At 43.4% G+C, this 21,418-nt stretch overlaps 1 protein-coding gene across 1 annotated transcript in view; it reads right to left on the bottom strand.

Annotated features, from left to right (window-relative positions):
* LOC141091893 (cytosolic phospholipase A2 delta-like) overlaps window positions 1-21,418 on the bottom strand; it is an 89,286-nt gene that overhangs the window by 54,305 nt on the left and 13,563 nt on the right. The window contains exon 2 of the mRNA XM_073577654.1: window positions 4,558-4,627. Within this exon, the coding sequence (XP_073433755.1) occupies window positions 4,558-4,627 (70 nt within the window). The remainder of the gene's footprint in view (window positions 1-4,557; window positions 4,628-21,418) is intronic.

Raw genomic sequence — 21,418 nt, 5'->3', positions numbered from 1 at the left:
TATATATGTAGTATGTATGTAGTATATATGTAGTATGTATGTAGTATATATGTAGTATGTATGTTGCATGTAGTATTTATGTAGTATGAATGTAGCATGTATGTAGCATGTATGTAGTATGTAGTATGAATGTAGCATGTATGTAGCATGTATGTAGTATGTAGTATGAATGTAGCATGTATGTAGTATGCATGTTGTATGTATGTAGCATGTAATTTTTTTTTTTTTTTTTTTACATTCAACACATTAGCCGGATGATAGGACTATTACTGTCCCATCATTGGCTAATGTGTCAATCACTGTCATGGTAGCAGGCATCGCCCGATGGGACTTGTAGTCCCATCGGACGATGCCTGCACAGACCCCCGGCAGGCCGGCACAGCCCCCCGGCAGGCCGGCACAGCCCCCCGGAGCCTGCACAGCCCCCCGGCAGGCCGGCACAGCCCCCCGGCAGGCCGGCACAGCCCCCCGGAGCCTGCACAGCCCCCCGGCAGGCCGGCACAGCCCCCCGGCAGGCCGGCACAGCCCACCGGAGCCTGCACAGACCACCGGCAGGCCGGCACAGCCCCCCGGCAGGCCGGCACAGACCACCGGAGCCTGCACAGACCCCCTGGCAGGCCGGCACAGCCCCCCGAAAGGCCCGTACAGACCCCAGAGAGGCTGTACAAGGGCAGGAAAGGGTTTTTCTTATTCCGATACCGGAAGTCCCATAGACTTGAATGGGACTTCCGGTATCGGAATCGGCGATACCGATACTTTTTTTAAAGATCGGCCGATACCATCCGATACGATACTTTGAAGTATCGGACGGTATCGCTCAACTCTACTCTTGATATATTAGCTCACCTATTTACAGACCTCCCAAAGAGATGAATGGAGAGAGTTGTGCATGCTCAGCCGCCCTCCATCCACGTAGATGTGAAATACACTGGTCAAAGATGTGGAACTTGCTTCTGACAACATTTTAAGCCAGTGTTTCTCAACTCCAGTCCTCAAGACCCACCAACAGGTCAAGTTTTCAGGATATCCTTAGCATTGCACAGGTGATTTCAACACCTGCTCAAGCATTAATTCCATCACCTGTGCAATACTAAGGAAATCCTGAAAACATGACCTGTTGGTGGGTCTTGAGGACTGGAGTTGAGAAACAATGTTTTAATCACTTTCAGTAATAAAGTATTTAACAGTCACTGACTTCTGCTGCTCCCAACGTCGTTCCGGTCCAGCTCCGTTATCTTTCGACAGTAGCTCCTGACCGACCAGAAGTCAGAGATAATGGTCACAAACTCTCAATCTAAGTCTATGAGAGCCTTGTTCCTGCTCTCAAAGACTTACATTGACAAATTACTTTTGGTCCTTGAGTGATCCGACTACTCAGAACTAGCATAAGAGGGCTGGAGCGGCACCAAGAATAGCAGAAGACGGCGGCTGGTAAGTATTCTACCACGGGCGCGGAACATGTATTAGTGATACCAGGGGTGGACACTGACAGCTTGGGGCCCCTGAGCAAGAAGTGGTCTGGGTCCCCCTCACTGCCTGGTACGCTGCTTATGATAAGGGCAATCTGGAAATGGGACCCCTGGAACCTCATACTCTGAAAAACAAGCCAGATTGCCCTCATTATTACTGCCCTGCAAGTAGAGCCATACATAGGAATCACAGGGCCCCACAGCAAAAGTTCTATTTGGGACCACACACCTCTAAAAAATATATTTATTTATATTTTTCCACTGAGATGGAGATATATATACTGTATGTGTGTTTGTGTAATATATATATACACAGGTGCTCCTCACAAAATTAGAATATATCAAAAAGTTAATTTAATGTAGATGATTATGGCTTACAGCCAATGAAAACCCAAAAGTCATTATCTCAGTAAATTAAGTTAAAATAATTAACAAAAAACACCTGCAAAGGCTTCCTAAGCGTTTACAAAGGTCCCTTAGTTTGTCTCTGTAGGCTTCACAATCATGGGGAAGACTGCTGAGTTGATAGATGTCCAGAAGGCAGTCATTGACAGACTCGACAAGGAGGGTAAGCCACAAAAGATCATTGCTAAAGAAGCTGGCTGCTCACAGAGTCTGTATCAAAAGGATATTAATGGAAATTGAGTGGAAGGAAAAAGTGTGGCAGAAAAAGGTGCACAAGCAACCAGGATAACCACAGCCTTGAAAGGATTGGTAAGAAAAGGCCATTCAAAAATTTGGGGAGATTCACAAGGCGCTGGAGTCATTGCTTCAAGAGCCACCACACACACAGACGTATCCAGGACTTGATCTACAGGTGTCGCATTCCTTGTGTCAAGCCACTCATGACCAAAAGACAGCGTCTTACCTGGGCCAAGGAGAAAAAGAACTGGACTGCTGCTCAGTGGTCCAAGATGTTGTTTTCAGATGAAAGTAAATTTTGCATTTCATTTGGAAATTAAGGTCCCAGAGTTTGCAGGAAGTGGAGGAAGAGTGGAGAAGCACACAATCCAAGCTGCTTGAGGTCTAGTGATGGTTTGAGGAGCCATGTCATCTGCTGGTTCTGTGTTTTATCAAGACCAAAGTCAGCGCAGCCATCTACCAGGAAATTTTTGAGCACTTCATGCTTCCCTCTGCCGACAAGCTTTTTGGAGATGGAAATTTCTTTCTCCAGCAGGACTTGTCACCTGTCCACACTGCTAAAAGTACCAATACCTGTTTAAACACAACAGTATCACTGTGCTTTATTGGCCAGCAAACTCGCCTGACCTTAACACAAGGTATTGTCAAGAGAAAGATTAAAGACACCAGACCCAACAATGCAGATGAGCTGAAGGCTGCTATCAAAGCAACCTGGGCTTCCATAACACCTCAGCAGTGCCATAAGCTAATCTCCTCCGTGCCACGCTGCATTGATGCAGTAATTGATGCAAAAGGAGCCCTGACCAAGTATTGAGTGCATTTATTGAACATACATTTCAGTAGGCCAACATTTCTGATTTTAAAATCATTTTTCAAGCTGGTGTTATAAAGTATTCTAATTTACTGAGATAATGACTTTTGGGTTTTCATTGGCTGTAAGACATAATGATCAACATTAACAAAAATAAACATTTGAAATAGATCACTCTGTAATGACTCTATATAATATATGAGTTTCACTTTTTGTATTGAAGAATTGAAATAAATTAACTTTTTGATGATATTCTAAATTAGTGAAAAACACTTATATACGTACACACACATACTAATTTATGACCCCAGGTGATCAGATGAGCCGTGGAGGTGGTCGGTCTCATAGTTCTGAGATCAGCTGGACAGGGCTGTAGAACCCACTGTGGGGGATGGGGACACAGAGCAGAGAGGATGTCAGCTTCCTGCTGCGGCCGTGATGTCCCGTGCAGTGAGCCTCCTCCCCCGACCTCTTCTCTGAGATACTGCAGCCTGCTGAGAATAGAATATTGGAGGGATCAGAAGACACAACGTAAATCCTGCTCTTCCTACACTGCTGTCCCCTGTGTGCTGTGCGGCCTGGGCCCCTGACTACAGGTGAGTACTCACCATTGGGAGGTGCCATACAGGAGAACAGAGACGGCAGCCAGTAGCACTCACATCAGTGTTGAGGGGAAACCGTTCATTGGCCAGTGTCTCTCCCTGCATGACACGCCCACTTTTTGAACTCCTGCACTCTGCGCACCTTGCTCTCTCCTCGGCTCTGGGCAGATGCATGATTATGGGAGTGATTGAGAGGGGCCTGGTGTTGCATGACACCAGGCCCCTCTCACTCCTGCATGTAATCTTGACTGAGTGATCCCATAGCGGCTGTACGGTCTGACGCTTTGGGCAGTACACCCCTGCCTGCCAGGGTTTACCTCCACCTCCGGGCCCCGATGCAGTTGCACTGGCTGCACCGGTGGTATGTCTGCCCCTGAGTAATACCAATCCGAGAGATAAAAAAATTAAAAAAGCTGGAAAAGTGCTTTAAGAATTCGGGATCCACCTGTTACCTATTTACAACAATAGTGTCTTCTTATGGGGTAGAGAAGCTTTTGGACCCCTTAGTAACCAGGGTTGGGGAGCCACTGCTATCCCTGAACTCCATAGAGCTCTCCAAGGGTCCTAATTAAACAATATTAATTAACAAAAATGTCAACGCTGCTTGTGAGTTTTAGAAAATATGTATATATGTAATGCTATATTTATTGTGTATGTATATTTAATTTGTGCATATTTTACTCTAATACCGCTTTTGCACATAATCTTCATTGAAAAAGGCAACTTGTGCCAAAACATTGCACTTTGTTATGTGTAGTATCTGATGCAATAAGCAACGTTAATTATCATGACCATCCTGTGATCTTCTCTCATACGAGATTCATTAGGGTTGCTGTCTGTTTGGTCACAAGCACTGAAAAAAAAATAAAGACCTCGGTGCTCATCGATCGTTTTATGAAAGAAACAGGTTGCAAAATGATTGCATAAAAGTGAAACATTATAGAACTAAAAATTAATGTTTTTCAGAGGCCAATGATGCAGACAGAGCTTACAATCAACTGCTAGATTTGCGTGACAAAAAGGGATAACTTACCGACATCTGTCCCGTGGATGTTTTGAGCATTTAGAATTCTCACACTTAATTCGTAGTTTGATGCCTCCTCCTGTAAATAATTTGGTGAATTGAATTAATTCAAAATTTTGCAAAAGTTTGTGAACATCTACTGTATATGATTCCGATGTGATGAGCAAAATTAAAGTAAAATAAAACAGTGTCCTTAAAGGGTCTTAGCCATTATTTAATTATTGAACACTTACCATACATTTCTAGTAGTTGTAATTACACCAATGGGACCCCTATATATGTCAGAAACAAGACCCTTCTTGTGTTCAAGAGCAATAACAATGTTTTGAAAAATAAGCATAATTTGTCAGACATCAGTAAAAAACAATTGTTTCACCAGAGCAGCCAACAATTGTTTGTTGTGGTCGAAATCAGTAATTTTGGGAAGCTTTTATCTTATGTGTATGGAGCTGTACATTCTATTTTGTCTCCTAGATCCCCTCACCCTTATGACGTCTCTATGTCCTAATGGTTAATATAAGTAAAGGTTGCCTTTAAAGGGAAACTATCAGGTCTTTCATGCCCTCCAACCGAGCAGCATTCACTTATTTATGAGAAAATGTCCTGCCTAACCAGACCGGTGTAAGGGGGTGAAGTACAGGAGGAGCCGAGGGAGGGTTTCCTCCTCTGCTCCGTGCCCAGAACCATTCAGCAGGGCAGCAGGTTCCCCAGGGGACCCTTTAGCAGCCTGTTCTGCAGCCAGGAACAGGAAGGGAGGAGAGCTGAGAGTGGGAAAACAGTGCACGCTTTCCTCAGAGCAGCGCAGACATCAGACAGGGGATGACGCTGATGCAGGCGGGGAGAGAACTCTGGTACAGCCGCCAGAGTCAGAGAGACCGCGGACAAAGACTGCAGACCGTGAGTACGTGAAGCCTGGGACTGCAGTATCAGGAAGGTTGCGCACTTCCCCATGCGATAAGACGCTGCCCCGCAGGGAGTTTGTGTCCTGTGATAAGACGCTGCCCAGCAGAGAGACTGTGTTCTGTGACAAGACGCTCCCCCGCAGAGAGACTGTGTTGTTTGGCAAGACGCTTCCCTGCAAGGAGGCTGCATACAGTAACAGAGCTGTGACCTGTTTAGAGAGACTAAGCCACATACAAGGTTGCGGTGACTTATGTGTTAATGCAGAGCCCCTGATTCCGGTGAGAAAGCACCGCAGCAGAGTAGGAGAGAAGGACTTGGAGCAAAGGGGATATCGTCAGGCTCATACCCCTCTGGCTCCCGCATTAACCCCTCATACCCCGGCTGGACAACATTAAAGGCCCAGGACACAGAGGACTACAGACTTCCCGCACCGCTGGTGATTTGGTGCCAACGTTGGACAAGAGTGATCCCTTCAATCAAGATCCCTGCAGACTGATAAGTTTCATCATAGGAAAATAACTCTTATTACTGATAAATACTGTTTATGCTTTTGTGGCTGTTTGCTAAACCCGTTCACTTTATATTCATTTCTACACTGTTAATTTTACCAGCATTATTTCACTGTAAATAAACCTCCCCTTTAACTGTTGGTCCGTCTGCTCCGTGGTGACATACCTATTCCTGCACGCATCTTACACTGGTATAATGTTTTCTGGAAAAATCAGATTTAAAAGATGCATTTATAATGTCCCTGCTTCCTATGATAATGAGGGCTTTGACTAGTTGATGGGGCATGCCCCAGACTAGTCAGCCTTGTTTTCATGTTATCACACCTCTGTGGGCATAAGAACAATGTGCAGGAGCGGTCGTCAACGCTGCTCATGCAAATCTCGCGCAGGCACGCCGCACATTTTGGCAGTGTCACTACACCTCTACAGCTGGGTATACACTTCCCGGCTTCATAGGTACACTGCGCTTGAACAGAAGCCATCTTCTGAACTTCCGATACTGCGCAGTGCGCCTCAGAAGCTGGTTGTATGGTTCTCCAGCTTCAAAGGTGCAGTGCACATAACCAAAAGTCCAGAAGATGGCTTCTGGTCATGCGCAGTGCACCTCTGAAGTCGGGAAGTGTACACCCAACTGCAAAGGTGCAGTCACGCTGCCAAAATGTGAGCCGTGCCTGCATGAGTTTTGCAGGAGTTGGCGATGATGGCAGCTCCTGCAAAATATGGGCATGATAACATGGAAACAAGTATATTACTTACCGGTAATTTGTTATTACGGAACCCATGACAGCATAAATGAATATTAGGGTGCTGTCATGGGTGACTGGAAAACATGTATATTACTTACCGGTAATGTGTTTTTTCGGGACTCATGACAGCACACTAATATTTGTTGGTGCTGTCATGGGTGACTGGAAAAGAGGGCTGACTAGTCTGGGGCAACTAACACCGCATCGACTAGTCAAAGCCCACATTAGCATAGGAAACGAGTACATTTTAAATGCTTTTCTTAAACTTCATTTTTACAGAAAAATATTATACAGGGCTGGTTAGACGTGGAATTTACTCATACAGTAAATAAGTGAATGCTGCTGGGTTGGAGGGCATGGGGTACCTGATGGTTCCCTTTAAACTCCATTACCTCTTACCCATCCCCATACAAAGAGAAGCAACTGTAAGTTCTCCTATGTCACATTTTTAAATGTTTTGCATGTATCCATTATTTTATGTATCTATGGGAAATGTGGATGAAAAACAATATGTACACTACTACTTCTCTCTGAGGCTTTAGCTACATCCCTAGATTTTGGCTAAACTGGTCATCGATCTAATTGGTATAGATTGCAGGCCGACTGTCAAGTTAAGTATAGTCAGACGTTAGATTTCAACAGGCCCTAGGAAATAAACCAATTTTTTCCAAAGGTGCTACTTTAATTTTTGGAAATAGTGAATAACATCATCTTATAGAGAATAATTAAAACATTAAGATTAAAATTCCAGCTACTGTGCATTGTGCTAGGACACTATTAGTAATTGCAGCCAGTGGAGTAGTGATGCATAAGAGAACATTGAAAATACCTCTTGTTACCTGAAACACCTAAGGCCATTGCAGTTTCCATTGTTAGTATCATCTGTACTCAATGTTAAATATCTCATTATAGAGTATGACAAGCAATTAACCAAAGGATTACAGCATTTTTCATGCCTGGAAGGCTATAGTTCTTCTCCAGCACAGTCGAAGCTAAAAGAGAAGTATGGACGTTATCCCCCAAATGACATATTTAATATATTCTTATCAGATAGCTGTATTGTATTATATGTTACATATACGTGGGGTTTCCACTTTACCGAATGGAGTCTGCAATATGTACAATGGATGAGTTCAAATCTTCCCGTCATGATAATGTGCCAGGTGAACAATATATGTCTACTGTAACACACATATATATATATATATACATATATATATATATATATATATATATATATATATATATATATATACACACACACACACTCGTATATATACAGTGCTGTACAAATTAATTGGGACAAAGCATTTTTTTAAAGTAAAATTGTAAGTTGGTTACCAGTCAGTGATTCAAACCAGTTTTAACTGCTTTGAACAGGTGAGTGTACAACCTTGAGTAACAAAATGTGGTTTGACTGGTTTTAGTCAGAAAATAACAGCTAGCTGCCCCTCAGCTTCAGTTGAGAGCTTGTTTCTGTGAGGAGTGGTTTAGTGTACTTTTTCTCTCAGTGTGATTCGTGCCTGTAAAATTGGATGTTACTCCACGGAAGAGGTCTAGAATTATTACTCTTAATGAACATACAAGTCTGACTGTAAGAGAAATCGCTTCCACCATTGGTATTGGAAAATCTACCGTTTCAATAATAATTCGCAGACACAATGAAACTGGATCGTTTTCTCCAAAACGAAAAGGGAAATGTGGAAGAAAAAGGAAAACAACACCAAGAACTGATATAGTAAAATTAATGCAAGAAAAACAAGTAAAGACCTCCAAAGAGACTTGTTCGCTGCAGGTATTGATATTAGCGATTCGACTGTACGGCGCAGGCTTCAGGAAGTTGGTCGGAGGGCAACAAAGCCAGTACCGAAACAACTTCTGACATCTCCAATGAAGGCAAAATGACTCGCATGGGCAAAAAAATACAAATCTTGGACAATTAGCCAGTGGAAAAGTGTAATTTTCAGTGAAGAAGCCCATCTTTTTGTTCAAGGGTACAGAGCAAGTGTTAGAAGAAGCAAAAATGAACCATTGCGAGCTGATCATATTCACCAAACTGTAGAACACCCTCCAAAACAGATGTTTTGGGGCTTTTTTACAGCTGATGGTACAGGGAGCTTATTTGCTGTTGATGGTATGATGAATTCATCCAAATACATAGTCGTTTTAAAACATTTTATTGTGCCATCCATGCGTAAATTTCAAAGGATATTCCAACAAGATTTGGCTCCATGCCACAATTCCAAGTGTGTGAAGAAATTTCTGGAATAAAATAAAGTAAAAGTGCTGGACTGGCCTGGCATTTCACCAGACTTAAATAGTATAGAAAATTTGTGGAGCAATGTGAAGTGACGTCTTGGCAAAATGGACTGTACAACCAAAGAACGCATGATAAACAGTGCCATACAAGTGTGGTTCCATGATGAAGAATTGAAGAATTTATGCAAAAACTTAGTAGAATCATAGAATCATAGAATAGTAGAGTTGGAAGGGACCTCTTGGGCCATCTGGTCCAACCCCCTGCGCAAAGCAGGATTCGCTAAATCATCCCAGTCAGATGTCTGTCCAGCCTCTGTTTGAATACTTCCATTGAAGGAGAACTCACCACTTCTCGTGGCAGCTTGTTCCACTCATTTATCACACTGTCAAAAAGTTTTTTCTAATATCTAATCTGTGTCTCCTCCCATTCAGTTTCATCCCATTGCTTCTAGTCTTCCCTTGTGCAAATGAGAATAACGTTGATCCTTCTACAATGTGACAGCCCTTCAGATATTTGTAGACAGCTATTAAGTCTCCTCTCAGTCTTCTCTTTTGCAAACTAAACATTCCCAAATCCTGCAACCTTTCCTCATAAGACAGGGTTAGCAGACCGGTCACCATTCTGGTCGCTCTTTTCTGAACTTGCTCCAGTTTGTTGATGTCTTTTTTTAAAATGTGGTGCCCAAAACTGGACACAATATTCCAGATGAGGTCTGACGAAAGAGGAGTAGAGGGAAATAATGACTTCACGTGATCTAGACTGTATGCTTCTGTTAGGCCGGTTTCACACTAGCGCATTTTCAGCGCGCGCACGGCCGGGGGTAGCTCCGCCCCCGATCCGGCTCTCTGCCCGGCGTGCCCGCCCCTTCCTTGTAGCGCCGCCTCCTAGCGGACAGCGGCGCCTGCGATCGGCGCACCCTATCTTTAGCATAGGGTGCGCCGATCGTGCGCAGGCCGTGCGCTAGTTGCGCTTTGACCTGCGCTGAGCACTTTTGACGGTGCGCCGTGCGCGCCAAAATCCGAAAAGTTTGATTTTGGCACGCACGGCGCACCGTCAAAAGTGCGCAGCGCAGGTCAAAGCGCAACTAGCGCACGGCCTGCGCACGATCGGCGCACCCTATGCTAAAGATAGGGTGCGCCGATCGCAGGCGCCGCTGTCCGCTAGGAGGCGGCGCTACAAGGAAGGGGCGGGCACGCCGGGCAGAGAGCCGGATCGGGGGCGGAGCTACCCCCGGCCGTGCGCGCGCTGAAAATGCGCTAATGTGAAACCGGCCTTAATACATCCAAGAATTGCATTTGCCTTTTTTGCTGCTGCATCACACTGTTGACTCATATTCAGTCTGTGATCTATTAGTATACCCAAGTCTTTTTGACATGTGCTGTTGCTTAGCCCTATTCCTCCCATTCTGTATATGCTTTTTTCATTTTTATTGCCCAGATGTAGTACTTTGCATTTTTCCCTGTTAAAAACCATTCTGTTAGTTGCTGCCCACTTCTCCAGTTTATTTATATCTTTTTGAATCTCTCTCTCTCTTCTCTAGTATTAGCTATCCCTCCTAGCTTTGTGTCATCAGCAAATTTAATCAGTTTACCCTCAATTCCTTCATCTAAATCGTTGATAAAGATGTTGAACAATACAGGGCCCAGGGCAGAGCCCTGTGGTACCCCACTTGAGACATTCTTCCAACTGGATGTGCAGCCATTTACGACCACTCTTTGGGTCCGATCACTAAGCCAGTTATGAATCCACCTAACAGTTGCCTAGTCCATTCCATACTTAGTCATTTTTTCAATAAGGATTGTATGAGATACTTTGTCAAATGCTTTGCTGAAGTCAAGATATACGATATCTACAGCATTTCCTTGATCCACCCAATCAGTGATTCCGTCATAGAAGGAAATTAAGTTAGTCTGACATGACTTATTTGTTACAAACCCATGCTGACTCTGTTTAATCACTTCATTCTTATCCAGGTACTGACATACATGTTGTTTAATAATTTGTTCAAAGATCTTTCCTGGTATAAAAGTCAGACTCACCAGTCTATAGTTGCCTGGGTCCACCTTCTTCCCCTTTTTGAAGATAGGAACAACATTTGCACTTCTCCAGTCTTCTGGGACTTCTCCTGTTCTCCAAGAATTTTCAAAGATTATGGAGAGGGGTTCAAAAATTTCTTCTGCTCTCTCCTTCAGTACTCTGGGGTGTAATTTATCTGGACCTGGAGACTTGAATTCATTTAGGTTAGCTAAGTGTTTCCTCACTATCTTTCTGTTTGTAGATAACCTGGATTCTTCTATTCCCTTAATAGGACAGTGAAGAACAGTTGATGTTACATTTCCTTTCTGAGAGAAAACAGATGCAAAATAGGAATTTAAAAGTTCGGCCTTCTCAACATCCTGTCTTACCATTTAATATTTTTCATCCTGTAAAAATCCTATAGCATCCTTGACTTTTCTTTTACTTTTGACATATTCCCAAAATCCTTTACTATTGCTTTTGACATCTCTTGCAAGCCTCAATTCATTGTCAGCTTTAGGTAATCTGATTTGTGCCCTGCAGGTTCTGCAGACAGCATTATATTCTTCTTTAGATATACCTCCCTCTTTCCATTTTATAAACATTTTTTTCTTCCTTTTTAGCATGCCAATATGCATTGAAATGCATTGAAAATCTCATATCTGCTAAAGGAGGACATATGTCTTACTAAAATTAGTATGTAACAGTGCATTATAACATTTTATTAAATATTCAAAAATGTGTTTTTTTGCTTTGTCCCAAATTGCACAAAACTGTCTATATACAGTTATATACTGTATATATAGATAGATATACTGTGTGTATATATATATATACACACACACACACACATATATACACTCACTGGCCACTTTATTAGGTACACCTGTCCAACTGTGTGTTAAGACTTAATTTCTAATCAGCCAATCACATGGCGGCAACTCAGTGCATTTAGGCATGTAGACATGGTCAAGACAATCTCCTGCAGTTCAAACCGAGCATCAGTATGGGGAAGAAAGGTGATTTGAGTGCCTTTGAACGTGGCATGATTGTTGGTGCCAGAAGGGCTGGTCTGAGAATTTCAGAAACTGCTGATCTACTGGGATTTTCACGCACAACCATCTCTAGGGTTTACAGAGAATGGTCCGAAAAAGAAAAAAAATCCAGTGAGCGGCAGTTCTGTGGCCGGAAATGCCATGTTGATGCCAGAGGTCAGAGGAGAATGGGCAGACTGGTTCGAGCTGATAGAAAGGCAACAGTGACTCAAATTGCCACCCGTTACAACCAAGGTAGGCAGAAGAGCATCTCTGAACGCACAGTGCGTCGAACTTTGAGGCAGATGGGCTACAGCAGCAGAAGACCACACTGGGTACCACTCCTCTCAGCTAAGAACAGGAAACTGAGGCTACAATTTGCACAAGCTCATCGAAATTGGACAGTAGAAGATTGGAAAAACGTTGCCTGGTCTGATGAGTCTCGATTTCTGCTGCGACATTCGGATGGTAGGGTCAGAATTTGGCGTAAACAACATGAAAGCATGGATCCATCCTGCCTTGTATCAACGGTTCAGGCTGGTGGTGGTGGTGTCATGGTGTGGGGAATTTTTTCTGGGCACTCTTTGGGCCCCTTGGTACAAATTGAGCATCGTTGCAACGCCACAGCCTACCTGAGTATTGTTGCTGACCATGTCCATCCCTTTATGACCACAATGTACCCAACATCTGATGGCTACTTTCAGCAGGATAATGCGCCATGTCATAAAGCTCGAATCATCTCAGATTGGTTTCTTGAACATGACAATGAGTTTACTGTACTCAAATGGCCTCCTCAGTCACCAGATCTCAATCCAATAGAGCATCTTTGGGATGTGGTGGAACGGGAGATTCGCATCAGGGATGTGCAGCCGACAAATCTGCGCCAACTGTGTGATGCCATCATGTCAATATGGTCCAAAATCTCTGAGGAATGCTTCCAGCACCTTGTTGAATCTCTGCCACGAAGAATTGAGGCAGTTCTGAAGGCAAAAGGGGGTCCAACCCCTTACTAGCATGGTGTACCTAATAAAGTGGCCAGTGAGTGTATATGCGCATTATATCTTTTGTACATGCTTAGCTCCTATATACAGAGTATGAGTCTTTTGACATAACTATGATATCCTCCAAAATTACAATTTTCTTGATTTATTAATAACTTCATTTAGTGATGTAGAAATCTATTAAACAAAATGGCTTTTCACCCTTCCTCAAACATATATATCTTAAATGAGTAAAATTATGATGAATAGCAGAATAAGAGGAAAAAAAAAGGAGAAAATAGTGGAGCTTTAAGGGCTAAAAAGTTCTTTATTGGTGCAAAGTATATAAAAAAAACATTGTTTATAACATAAAGGCAAACAGATAAATAACAGGAGGAAAAGGGACCACCAGAATGAGTTATAGAGGTGGATAAACATGGAGGGGAAAACAAATGAGTGTATAAACAATCGTGGTACTTAACCCCTCACAAAAATATCCAATACCTGTAGATGGGGGGATTTTGTAAAGGTGTTTTGGGGGGCATATTCTGCATAATTGGTAAGAATTGGCAATTCTTTGGCCTGGATTTGTGACTGTTGGATAGATATTTTTGTGAGGAGTTAAGTACCATGGTGGTTTATACACTCACTGGTTTTCCCCTCCATGTTTATCCAGCTCTATGACTCATTGCCAGTGGTCCCTTTTTCTGCTCTTACTTATCTGTTTGTTGTTATTTTATAAACACTTTTTTTTATATATTTTACACCAATAAAGAAGTTTTTAGCCCTTAAAGCTCCACTATTTTCTCATGTTCCGAGGAGTGACTTTGCCTAATATTTTTCTCATTTTTGGTCTATTATGGTCTGACATATAAAAATGTATTATTTACCTGGCTTGTTTTCATGAATAGCAGAATAAGTAGTTAAAGACCAGTCACTTTACAACTAAAATTAATTAATAATGATCCTTTAGTTGCATGAGCTAATGCTGAGCAATCGCTAATGTGCATACTTGTGGGATTGCAGAGGTTGCAATTACACCTGGGTCCTAATGTCCATGTGGCCGGATATATTCCAAGAGACTTGGCACACATTTTAATCTAGGGCCTAAGGACATCTAATTCCACTGTAAGGCTGAGTTCACACGTGGCGTTTTTTTTCGCGTTTCCGCGGCTGTTTTAACCGCGCGATTTTGCCGCGAAAACGCGAAAAATAAGCATCCCATGCATTCCTATGGGATTCCGCAATGCTGTGCTAATGCTGCGGTTTTTACCGCGGCGGAATCGCTTCGCGGTAAAAAACGCAGCATGCTCATTAATTTGCGGAATCGCGGCGATCCCGCACCCATAAGAATGCATTGTTCCACTTACTTCCCGCATGTGGCTGTGCACACCATGCGGAAAATAAGCAGAACAATGGCGGACGGTACCCATGGTCCGGAGGAGCGGAGACTGTCCTCCGGGCTTTGGGTACAATATCCCTGTAAAAAATAGAATTTAAAATAAAAAATATTGTTATTCTCACCCTCCGACGTCCCGCGCAGTCTTTCTGCTTCTCTTCAGGCTCCGGTCCCAGTAGTCCTTTGCGAAAATGCCCGCGATGGCGTCCGTTCTCGCGGGATCGCGAAGTCTCGCGGTCATTCGCGCGACGTCATCGCGAATTACCGCGAGACATCGCGATCCCGCGAGAACTGACGCCATCGCGGGCATTTTCGCAAAGGATTACTGGGAACGGATGTGCGGGACGTCGGAGGGTGAGAATAACACCATTTTTTATTTTTTTTTACATTCTATCTTTTACTACTGACGCTGCATAGGCGGCCTCAGTAGTAAAAAGTTGGTCACACTTGTCAAACACTATGTTTGACGAGTGTGACCAATCTCTCAATCAGTTCTCCCAGCGATGCTACAGATTGCTTGGAGAACGCTAGCATTTTGCAAGCTAAATACGCTTGCAAAATGCTAGTTTTTCCGCGGGAAAATCGCGGGAATTTAAAATGCGGTTTTCCCGCGGACTGGAATTCCGGAATTCTCGCTGTAATTTCCGCGAGAGTTCCGGTACGTGTGCACTTAGCCTAACTGTGCAAAAGGGTTTGAAAGTAGTGACTTATCCTTCAATAAATACTGTAACAGGCAGAATGAACCTCCTTGTGCACTTTCATTAAACTGTAGAGTTCTCGATCCCTAGGGTTTTTTCTGCATCCTCATTAATTTAATTGTGGAAGCAACAAATCCATAATGTGAACGCCTTTGCAGTTTTGACCTGCAGATCCCCTCTCTATATTACCAAGAAGTATGACAGTGAGCAGAGATACAGGTTTGTGACTCACCCAGTGGGTCTGGTACTGTAAAACATTAGTGATGAAAGAGTATAATTAAGGGCAGAAAATAGCATTATATCAGTTCCTCACGTTCCTTCATAAGCTTATGACATGGGATGGAAAGAATGTATTATGTTGTATTATGTCACATGTCTACACTGCAGATGATACTGAATAAAGAGCTAATTGATGGGCATGTTCATAATATATGTCCAAACTGTACATAATAGTCGTAATAAAAATACACATCTGTACACACAGAAATATTTACAAAAGTAAACCAGCTTAGGGTTTTCAACTGGTCCTGTAGCAAACTGTATTCCAGACTAATAGAATCATTGACAACATGGAGGTAACTATGGACTATGTACATTGTAGCATTGACCCAGTGGCAGACCTCTTGGCCGATATGGAGTCTGTGAGTTGGGAAGACCAAATGCGAATGCAGATACAGTTGAATACAATGGTGAAACAAGGAGCCTTTGGCTCCCTGCACCACCACTCTTTTGTGCAACTGAACCTTAACGCAGCAGGCGCGATTACATCACTAGATCACATTTGCTGTGCGGATCATCAGCCACATGCTGCACACACCGGAGAAGCACATTGGGGGAATGGGGCAAGGTGAGTATTTCTTTTTAATCAGTCTATAATTGTGGAGGTATTATACTGTGTGAAGGGGTGACTGGTTACATCAGACTGTGTGAGGGGATGTGAGGACATCATATTGTGAGGCCAGGGGTGACTAGTGGCATCATGGAATGTGGAGGGGTCACTGCGGGGGGATCATACTGTGTTAAAGGTTATTGTGGGGCTTCAATCCATGTAAGAGTATCATAGCGTTTATAGGGGTCACTTTGGGAGCCTTATAATGTGTGTGGAGCAACCCCACTGAGGGGGGGACTGTAGGCACATCATGCTTTGGGGATATTATACTGTGTTGGGGTCACTATGGAGGCATCATACTATAGCTTTTGCACTTGTGGGATAAGCCACCACCAGAGAAGTCTAGCAGTGGGTCTTTCAAAGAGAACACAGGAACACTAGGCTAGGTGGTCCTGTATATGGTGGAGTCTTGAAAGAAAGTCATCGACCAAACGATTGTGTATGGGAGGGCTTTAGTTAGGTCTGCTGAGAATCTGATACCTATTGTGGACATACATACTGTGTAAGATGAACAGCAGCACTTACTAAAATAACCTGGATATTCTGTCCATAGTTAACAGATAAATATCAAAAGTATATGGCCACAGAGTTAGAGATGGCGCTTCTTAGCAGCCTTCCTATCTGGCTCATAGGGAGGGCAACCATGTTTTTCTAATATTAACATTCTTTTAAGACCTGATTGCTTGTCATGTTCCAATTTTTCTCTAAGGTGTTAGATAGGCTTGAGGTCAGAGTTCTGTGCAGGTAAGTGGAGCTCTTCTATACAAACATAAACAATTCCTTACATTCTACAGATTCATCAGAAATTATGCTCCTGGTTACAGTACTCATGTCAAACTCTGGCCCACAGGGTTAGTATGTTTGTCCCGCAACGCTGAGCAGGCCTCCCTAGTATATTTGGCCTGCGACATCGGGCAGGTCCCCTGCCCAACATTGCACTTTCACCCGGCATTGCATTTTCAACTATATCGAAATCCTAGATGCTGATACAGTTTAAAGCAATGATAAAGGAAGTAGCAACATCTGGCACTGAAAAAATGGTGAGGATGTTCCAGCGACTTAAAAACCTCTATACTTTATTGATCCAACTTGGAAATAAATGCAGCGATAAAACTCCTTAGAGAAAGGTGAACCTCAGGGGTTAAAGCAACGCTTTTCTATCTGGAACAGATCTTTGTCTATCTAGTTTGATCTTTATCAAACCCTGAGGTTCACCTTTTTTCTAAGAAGTTTTATCACTGTATTTATTTCCATGTTGGATCGATAAAGTATGAAGGTTTTTAAGGAGCTGGAACATCATCACCATTTTTTCTAGACATCTCGTCCCATGAAGACAAAGTTCCATGCATCTGCAGACTTGGTTGGCGAGCTGGCTGTGGTTTCTTACCACGTTGTTTTCTTTCACCAACATCTGACACTCCCTCTCCTATCATTCCCTCTCTGCATCTGAAGTCTCAGTGCAGCTGGCGCAATGACGTCTTTACAACGCGAACGTTCTACCCAGATGTGCAGAGGATCTGAAGACATCATGAAGAGAACAGAGCAGTAGTGGAACGGGTAGAGGTGAGTATTTTTTTTTATACTGTTTGGAGCTCTATGTGGGGCTATTATACTGTATGGAGCACTGTATGGGTCCATTATATTGTATGGATCACTATGTAGGGCTATTATCCTGTTTGGAGCACAATATGGGGCACATTATACTGTATGGGGGGCCATTAACCTGTATGGAGTGCTATGCGGGTCATTCTGGGTCGCCCTCCCAGGGCTGTGGGGTACTTGGTACCTGGCCGGTCTCTCAGAGGGGATTGTCACAGCAGCGGTGACCCGGTCCGTGGCCCTGGGCGCCCAAGTAAAAGGGAGATTGAATGGTGTTTTGTAATGGAAATGAATAGTTTGTGACGCCACCTGTGGTGTTCGGCAAGGGAGGTGTTAAGCCGACGCTGCATGCAGATCCTCTGGGACAGATGGTGTGGTGCAGCAATGATGTTATAGCCCTCCACAGGCAGGGCTGTAGTCCCAGGGCAGAGTAAATGAGGTGACACGTAGATGGTGTAGTGTCAGGCGCAAGGGATGTAGCAGTGCTGGGCAGGTTGACAAAAAGGAGAGAAAGAAATAGGCCATGAGCAGGGGATCACCCTGAATAGGACATAGCATATATAATACAAATTTTATTAAACACAGCAAACAGCAAAAATTCTTAAAAACATTAAAAATGGTCATAAATGTGACACATACACAAATAATACAATGCTCATAATAGAGCAACCCACCTGCTACCAACTATCACCCTCACTGAGAATGATGCCTATATCCCTAGGTCCATGTAAACAGGATTCTCAATAGGAGAATTAGTAAGCCCACACTAGGTAATATAGAGCATATGAGTCAGAAACACCAATAATATACAAATACAATGAAAAAATGATGTAATTCCAACCCAATAATTACAAAAAACAGTACAAGGGATAATGTAAACCCAAGAAGATGCTGATCACTATGAGGTGTACAAAAAAAAGATAGAAATGCACACAAGATAGACCTCATATATGCGTAGAGGTACCCCAGCCCAAGATCAGGCATAGGGAACATCAAGGACCAGATCAGCCAGACCATTAGGGGCTAGAGAGGGTCTAAGTGGACAGAAAATCTCCATAACCACCCCAAATGATAACCACACATACAAATCAGCACAATACAAAACCCATGAGAAGTGAAGTGGGGCAGGTAGAGCCAGAGACCCGACGCGTGTCGCCACTCTAGGTGGCTTCGTCAGGGGTACAAATTGCCAGTCAGCTGTGTCAATATATATGGTTGCATAATTAGTAGATAGGGAGCAGCTGCGCCGCTGCTTACCATGACAGAGTTAACATCCAATATACCTGAAAGTCAGCGGTTAGTCACTGATCTATAGCTATGGCTGACAGCTCACAGCAGCGGCATGTGACGTCACAGAATGCCAACTGCACAAGCGTTGGTGTCTGGGAGACAAGGCACACATCCTGAATACAGGAAGTGAGAGAGAGCTCAATATTGCTACTGCGCAGGCGCCTGCAGTAGCCTACTGCGCAGGCGTCGGTGTATAGTAGACAAAGCGTGCGTCACGAATAAATGAGAAAGACCAATCAAGAGGACGCTTGCGGTCATGTGACCGATTAGCCCTCAAAGATATACAGCTCACTTGCTGTGATGATTATCTGCGCAAGCGTCAGCATATAATAAACAAAGCGCGCGTCACAAATAGGTGAAGAGACACAATTAAGGGGACATTCTAAAGATATGCAGCACATTCACTGTAGTAATTATCTGAGTAGGCGATGACCAAAAACACTCCCCCATAGGCGCTCCCGGCCAGAGCGAGACGTAGATAACCACTGTATTACTAGTCATGCAGCTGCCATAGTCACCAATAGACGCACATCGCTGGAGAAAACAATGATAAGGCGCAATACCTGTGATCTAAAGCGCCTGTACTTATACAAAGACCGTGCTGGTTCGGGGCTCAGTTGCCATGATGATCAGTTAAATAAACAGGACACTTTATGCTCAGCCAACTGGGCGGAGCTAACACGGGACACTGTTTATACTCAGCCAACTGGGTGGAGCTAGCACACTCATACAGATCTTATAAAAGAAGGATCAGAAGGTAACTAATGACCTTTTTGTCTATCCCAGTGCTATAATCTGTAATTCTAGGAATGACGACCACAAATAAAAGGATGAAAGCGCTCCTCATCACTAGTGCGCCGGCGCTAAGATAATAGATATGCTACACTAAAATTAGTCACAAGCACATTTCTAACAGTAGTCAGTTCTAGAAATAGAGACAAGGCGCTACTGCGCAAATAGCAGTATACATAGTCTCACTCATAGCTAGGTTGGTAAAATAAATAGCCAGGTAGGCAGTGGCTGGATAAACCGACCAGATACAAAGTAAACGGCCCGTCCCCAGACACACAAATACCCCATGAGCAAGTGTGGACAAAAAGTTACGGTATGTAAATGATAAAGATCTTTATGCTCAGCCAAGTGGGCGGGGCTAACACACTCTAATACAGATCTTGTAAAAAAAAGAGACCAGAAGGTAACTGTTAACCTTTTTTGTTAGCCCCAATGCTACAATCAGTAATTATAGGAACGGCGACCACACATAAAGCCAACTGGGTGGAGCTAACACGGGACACTGTTTAAACTCAGCCAGCTGGGCGGAGCTAACACTCTTATACAGATCTTATAAATGAAGGCCCAGAAGATAATTATTGACCTTTTTATCTATCCCAGTGCTATAATCAATAGTTGTAGGAACGACGACCACAAATAAAGGGATGAAAGAGCTCCTCATCACTGGTGCGCAGGCCCTAATAGATATGCTCGACTAAAATTAGTCACAAGCACATTTCTAGCAGTAGTCAGTCCTAGAAATAGAGGCAAGGCGCTACTGCGCAAATAGCAGTATGCATAGTCTCACTCATAGCTAGGTAGATAAAATAAATAGCCAGCTAGGCAGTGGCTGGATAAACCGACCAGATACAAAGTAAGCGGTCAGTCCCCAGACACACATATACCCAGTGAGCAAGTGTGGACAAAAAATTACGGTATGTAAATGATAAAGATCATTATACTCAGCCAAATGGGCGGAGCTAACACACTCTAATACAAATCTTATACAAAAGAGACCAGAAGGTTACCCAACTTGTACCAGAGCATCCTGCTAGTCCCAATCAGGATAAAGGGACCAAGCAAAAGTAAAACAGATATAGTCATAATCAGTTCACGTTTTATTATTATTCTCACCCACACCCAAAAGATCGAGACAGCATGGAAGAATGAAAGTTCCACACCCAGGGCCCCAAAAAAAAAGAGTAAAAATGCCTGTAAGGAATACTAAGCGAGTAATCACCTCGGGCGATCGAAAGCATGACTCGTTCTTGCTGGACTTGTTACATTTTATACTCGATAAAAATCATTTTGTCTTCGATCGGGTCCACTACAGGCAAGTGACTGGCACCGCGATGGGCGCACGTTATGCGCCCGCATATGCAAATATGTTTTTGGGGTGGTGGGAGCTCACCAGGGTGTACTGTCTTGAGTCCTTCTCCACCCATGTCAATAGATGGTATCGTTACATTGATGACATTTTGTTTCTCTGGACAGGCACCCTGGATGAATGTCAGCAGTATGTTGAGACATTAAGCAACAATGTTCTGAATATACGAATTACCTTCCACTTCTCCAAAACAGAAGTGGAATTTCTGGATCTGAAGCTTCGTTTGGATGGTTCCCGCATTTTGTCTACCCTATACCGTAAACCGACGGCTACTAACAGTTTACTGCATTTTACCAGTTTCCATCCATAACACCTTAGGAATGGCATCCCTAAGGGGCAGTTTTATCGTGTCAAAAGGAACTGTAGCACGCAAGAAGATTTGTTGGCCC

Source organism: Dendrobates tinctorius, unplaced genomic scaffold, assembly GCF_039654945.1.
Source record: "Dendrobates tinctorius isolate UK_male_01 unplaced genomic scaffold, ASM3965494v1 ptg000057l, whole genome shotgun sequence".
Lineage (NCBI taxonomy): Eukaryota > Metazoa > Chordata > Amphibia > Anura > Dendrobatidae > Dendrobates > Dendrobates tinctorius.
The sequence above is the reverse complement of the archived record's forward strand: the minus strand, read 5'-3'. Positions and strand labels throughout refer to the sequence as shown.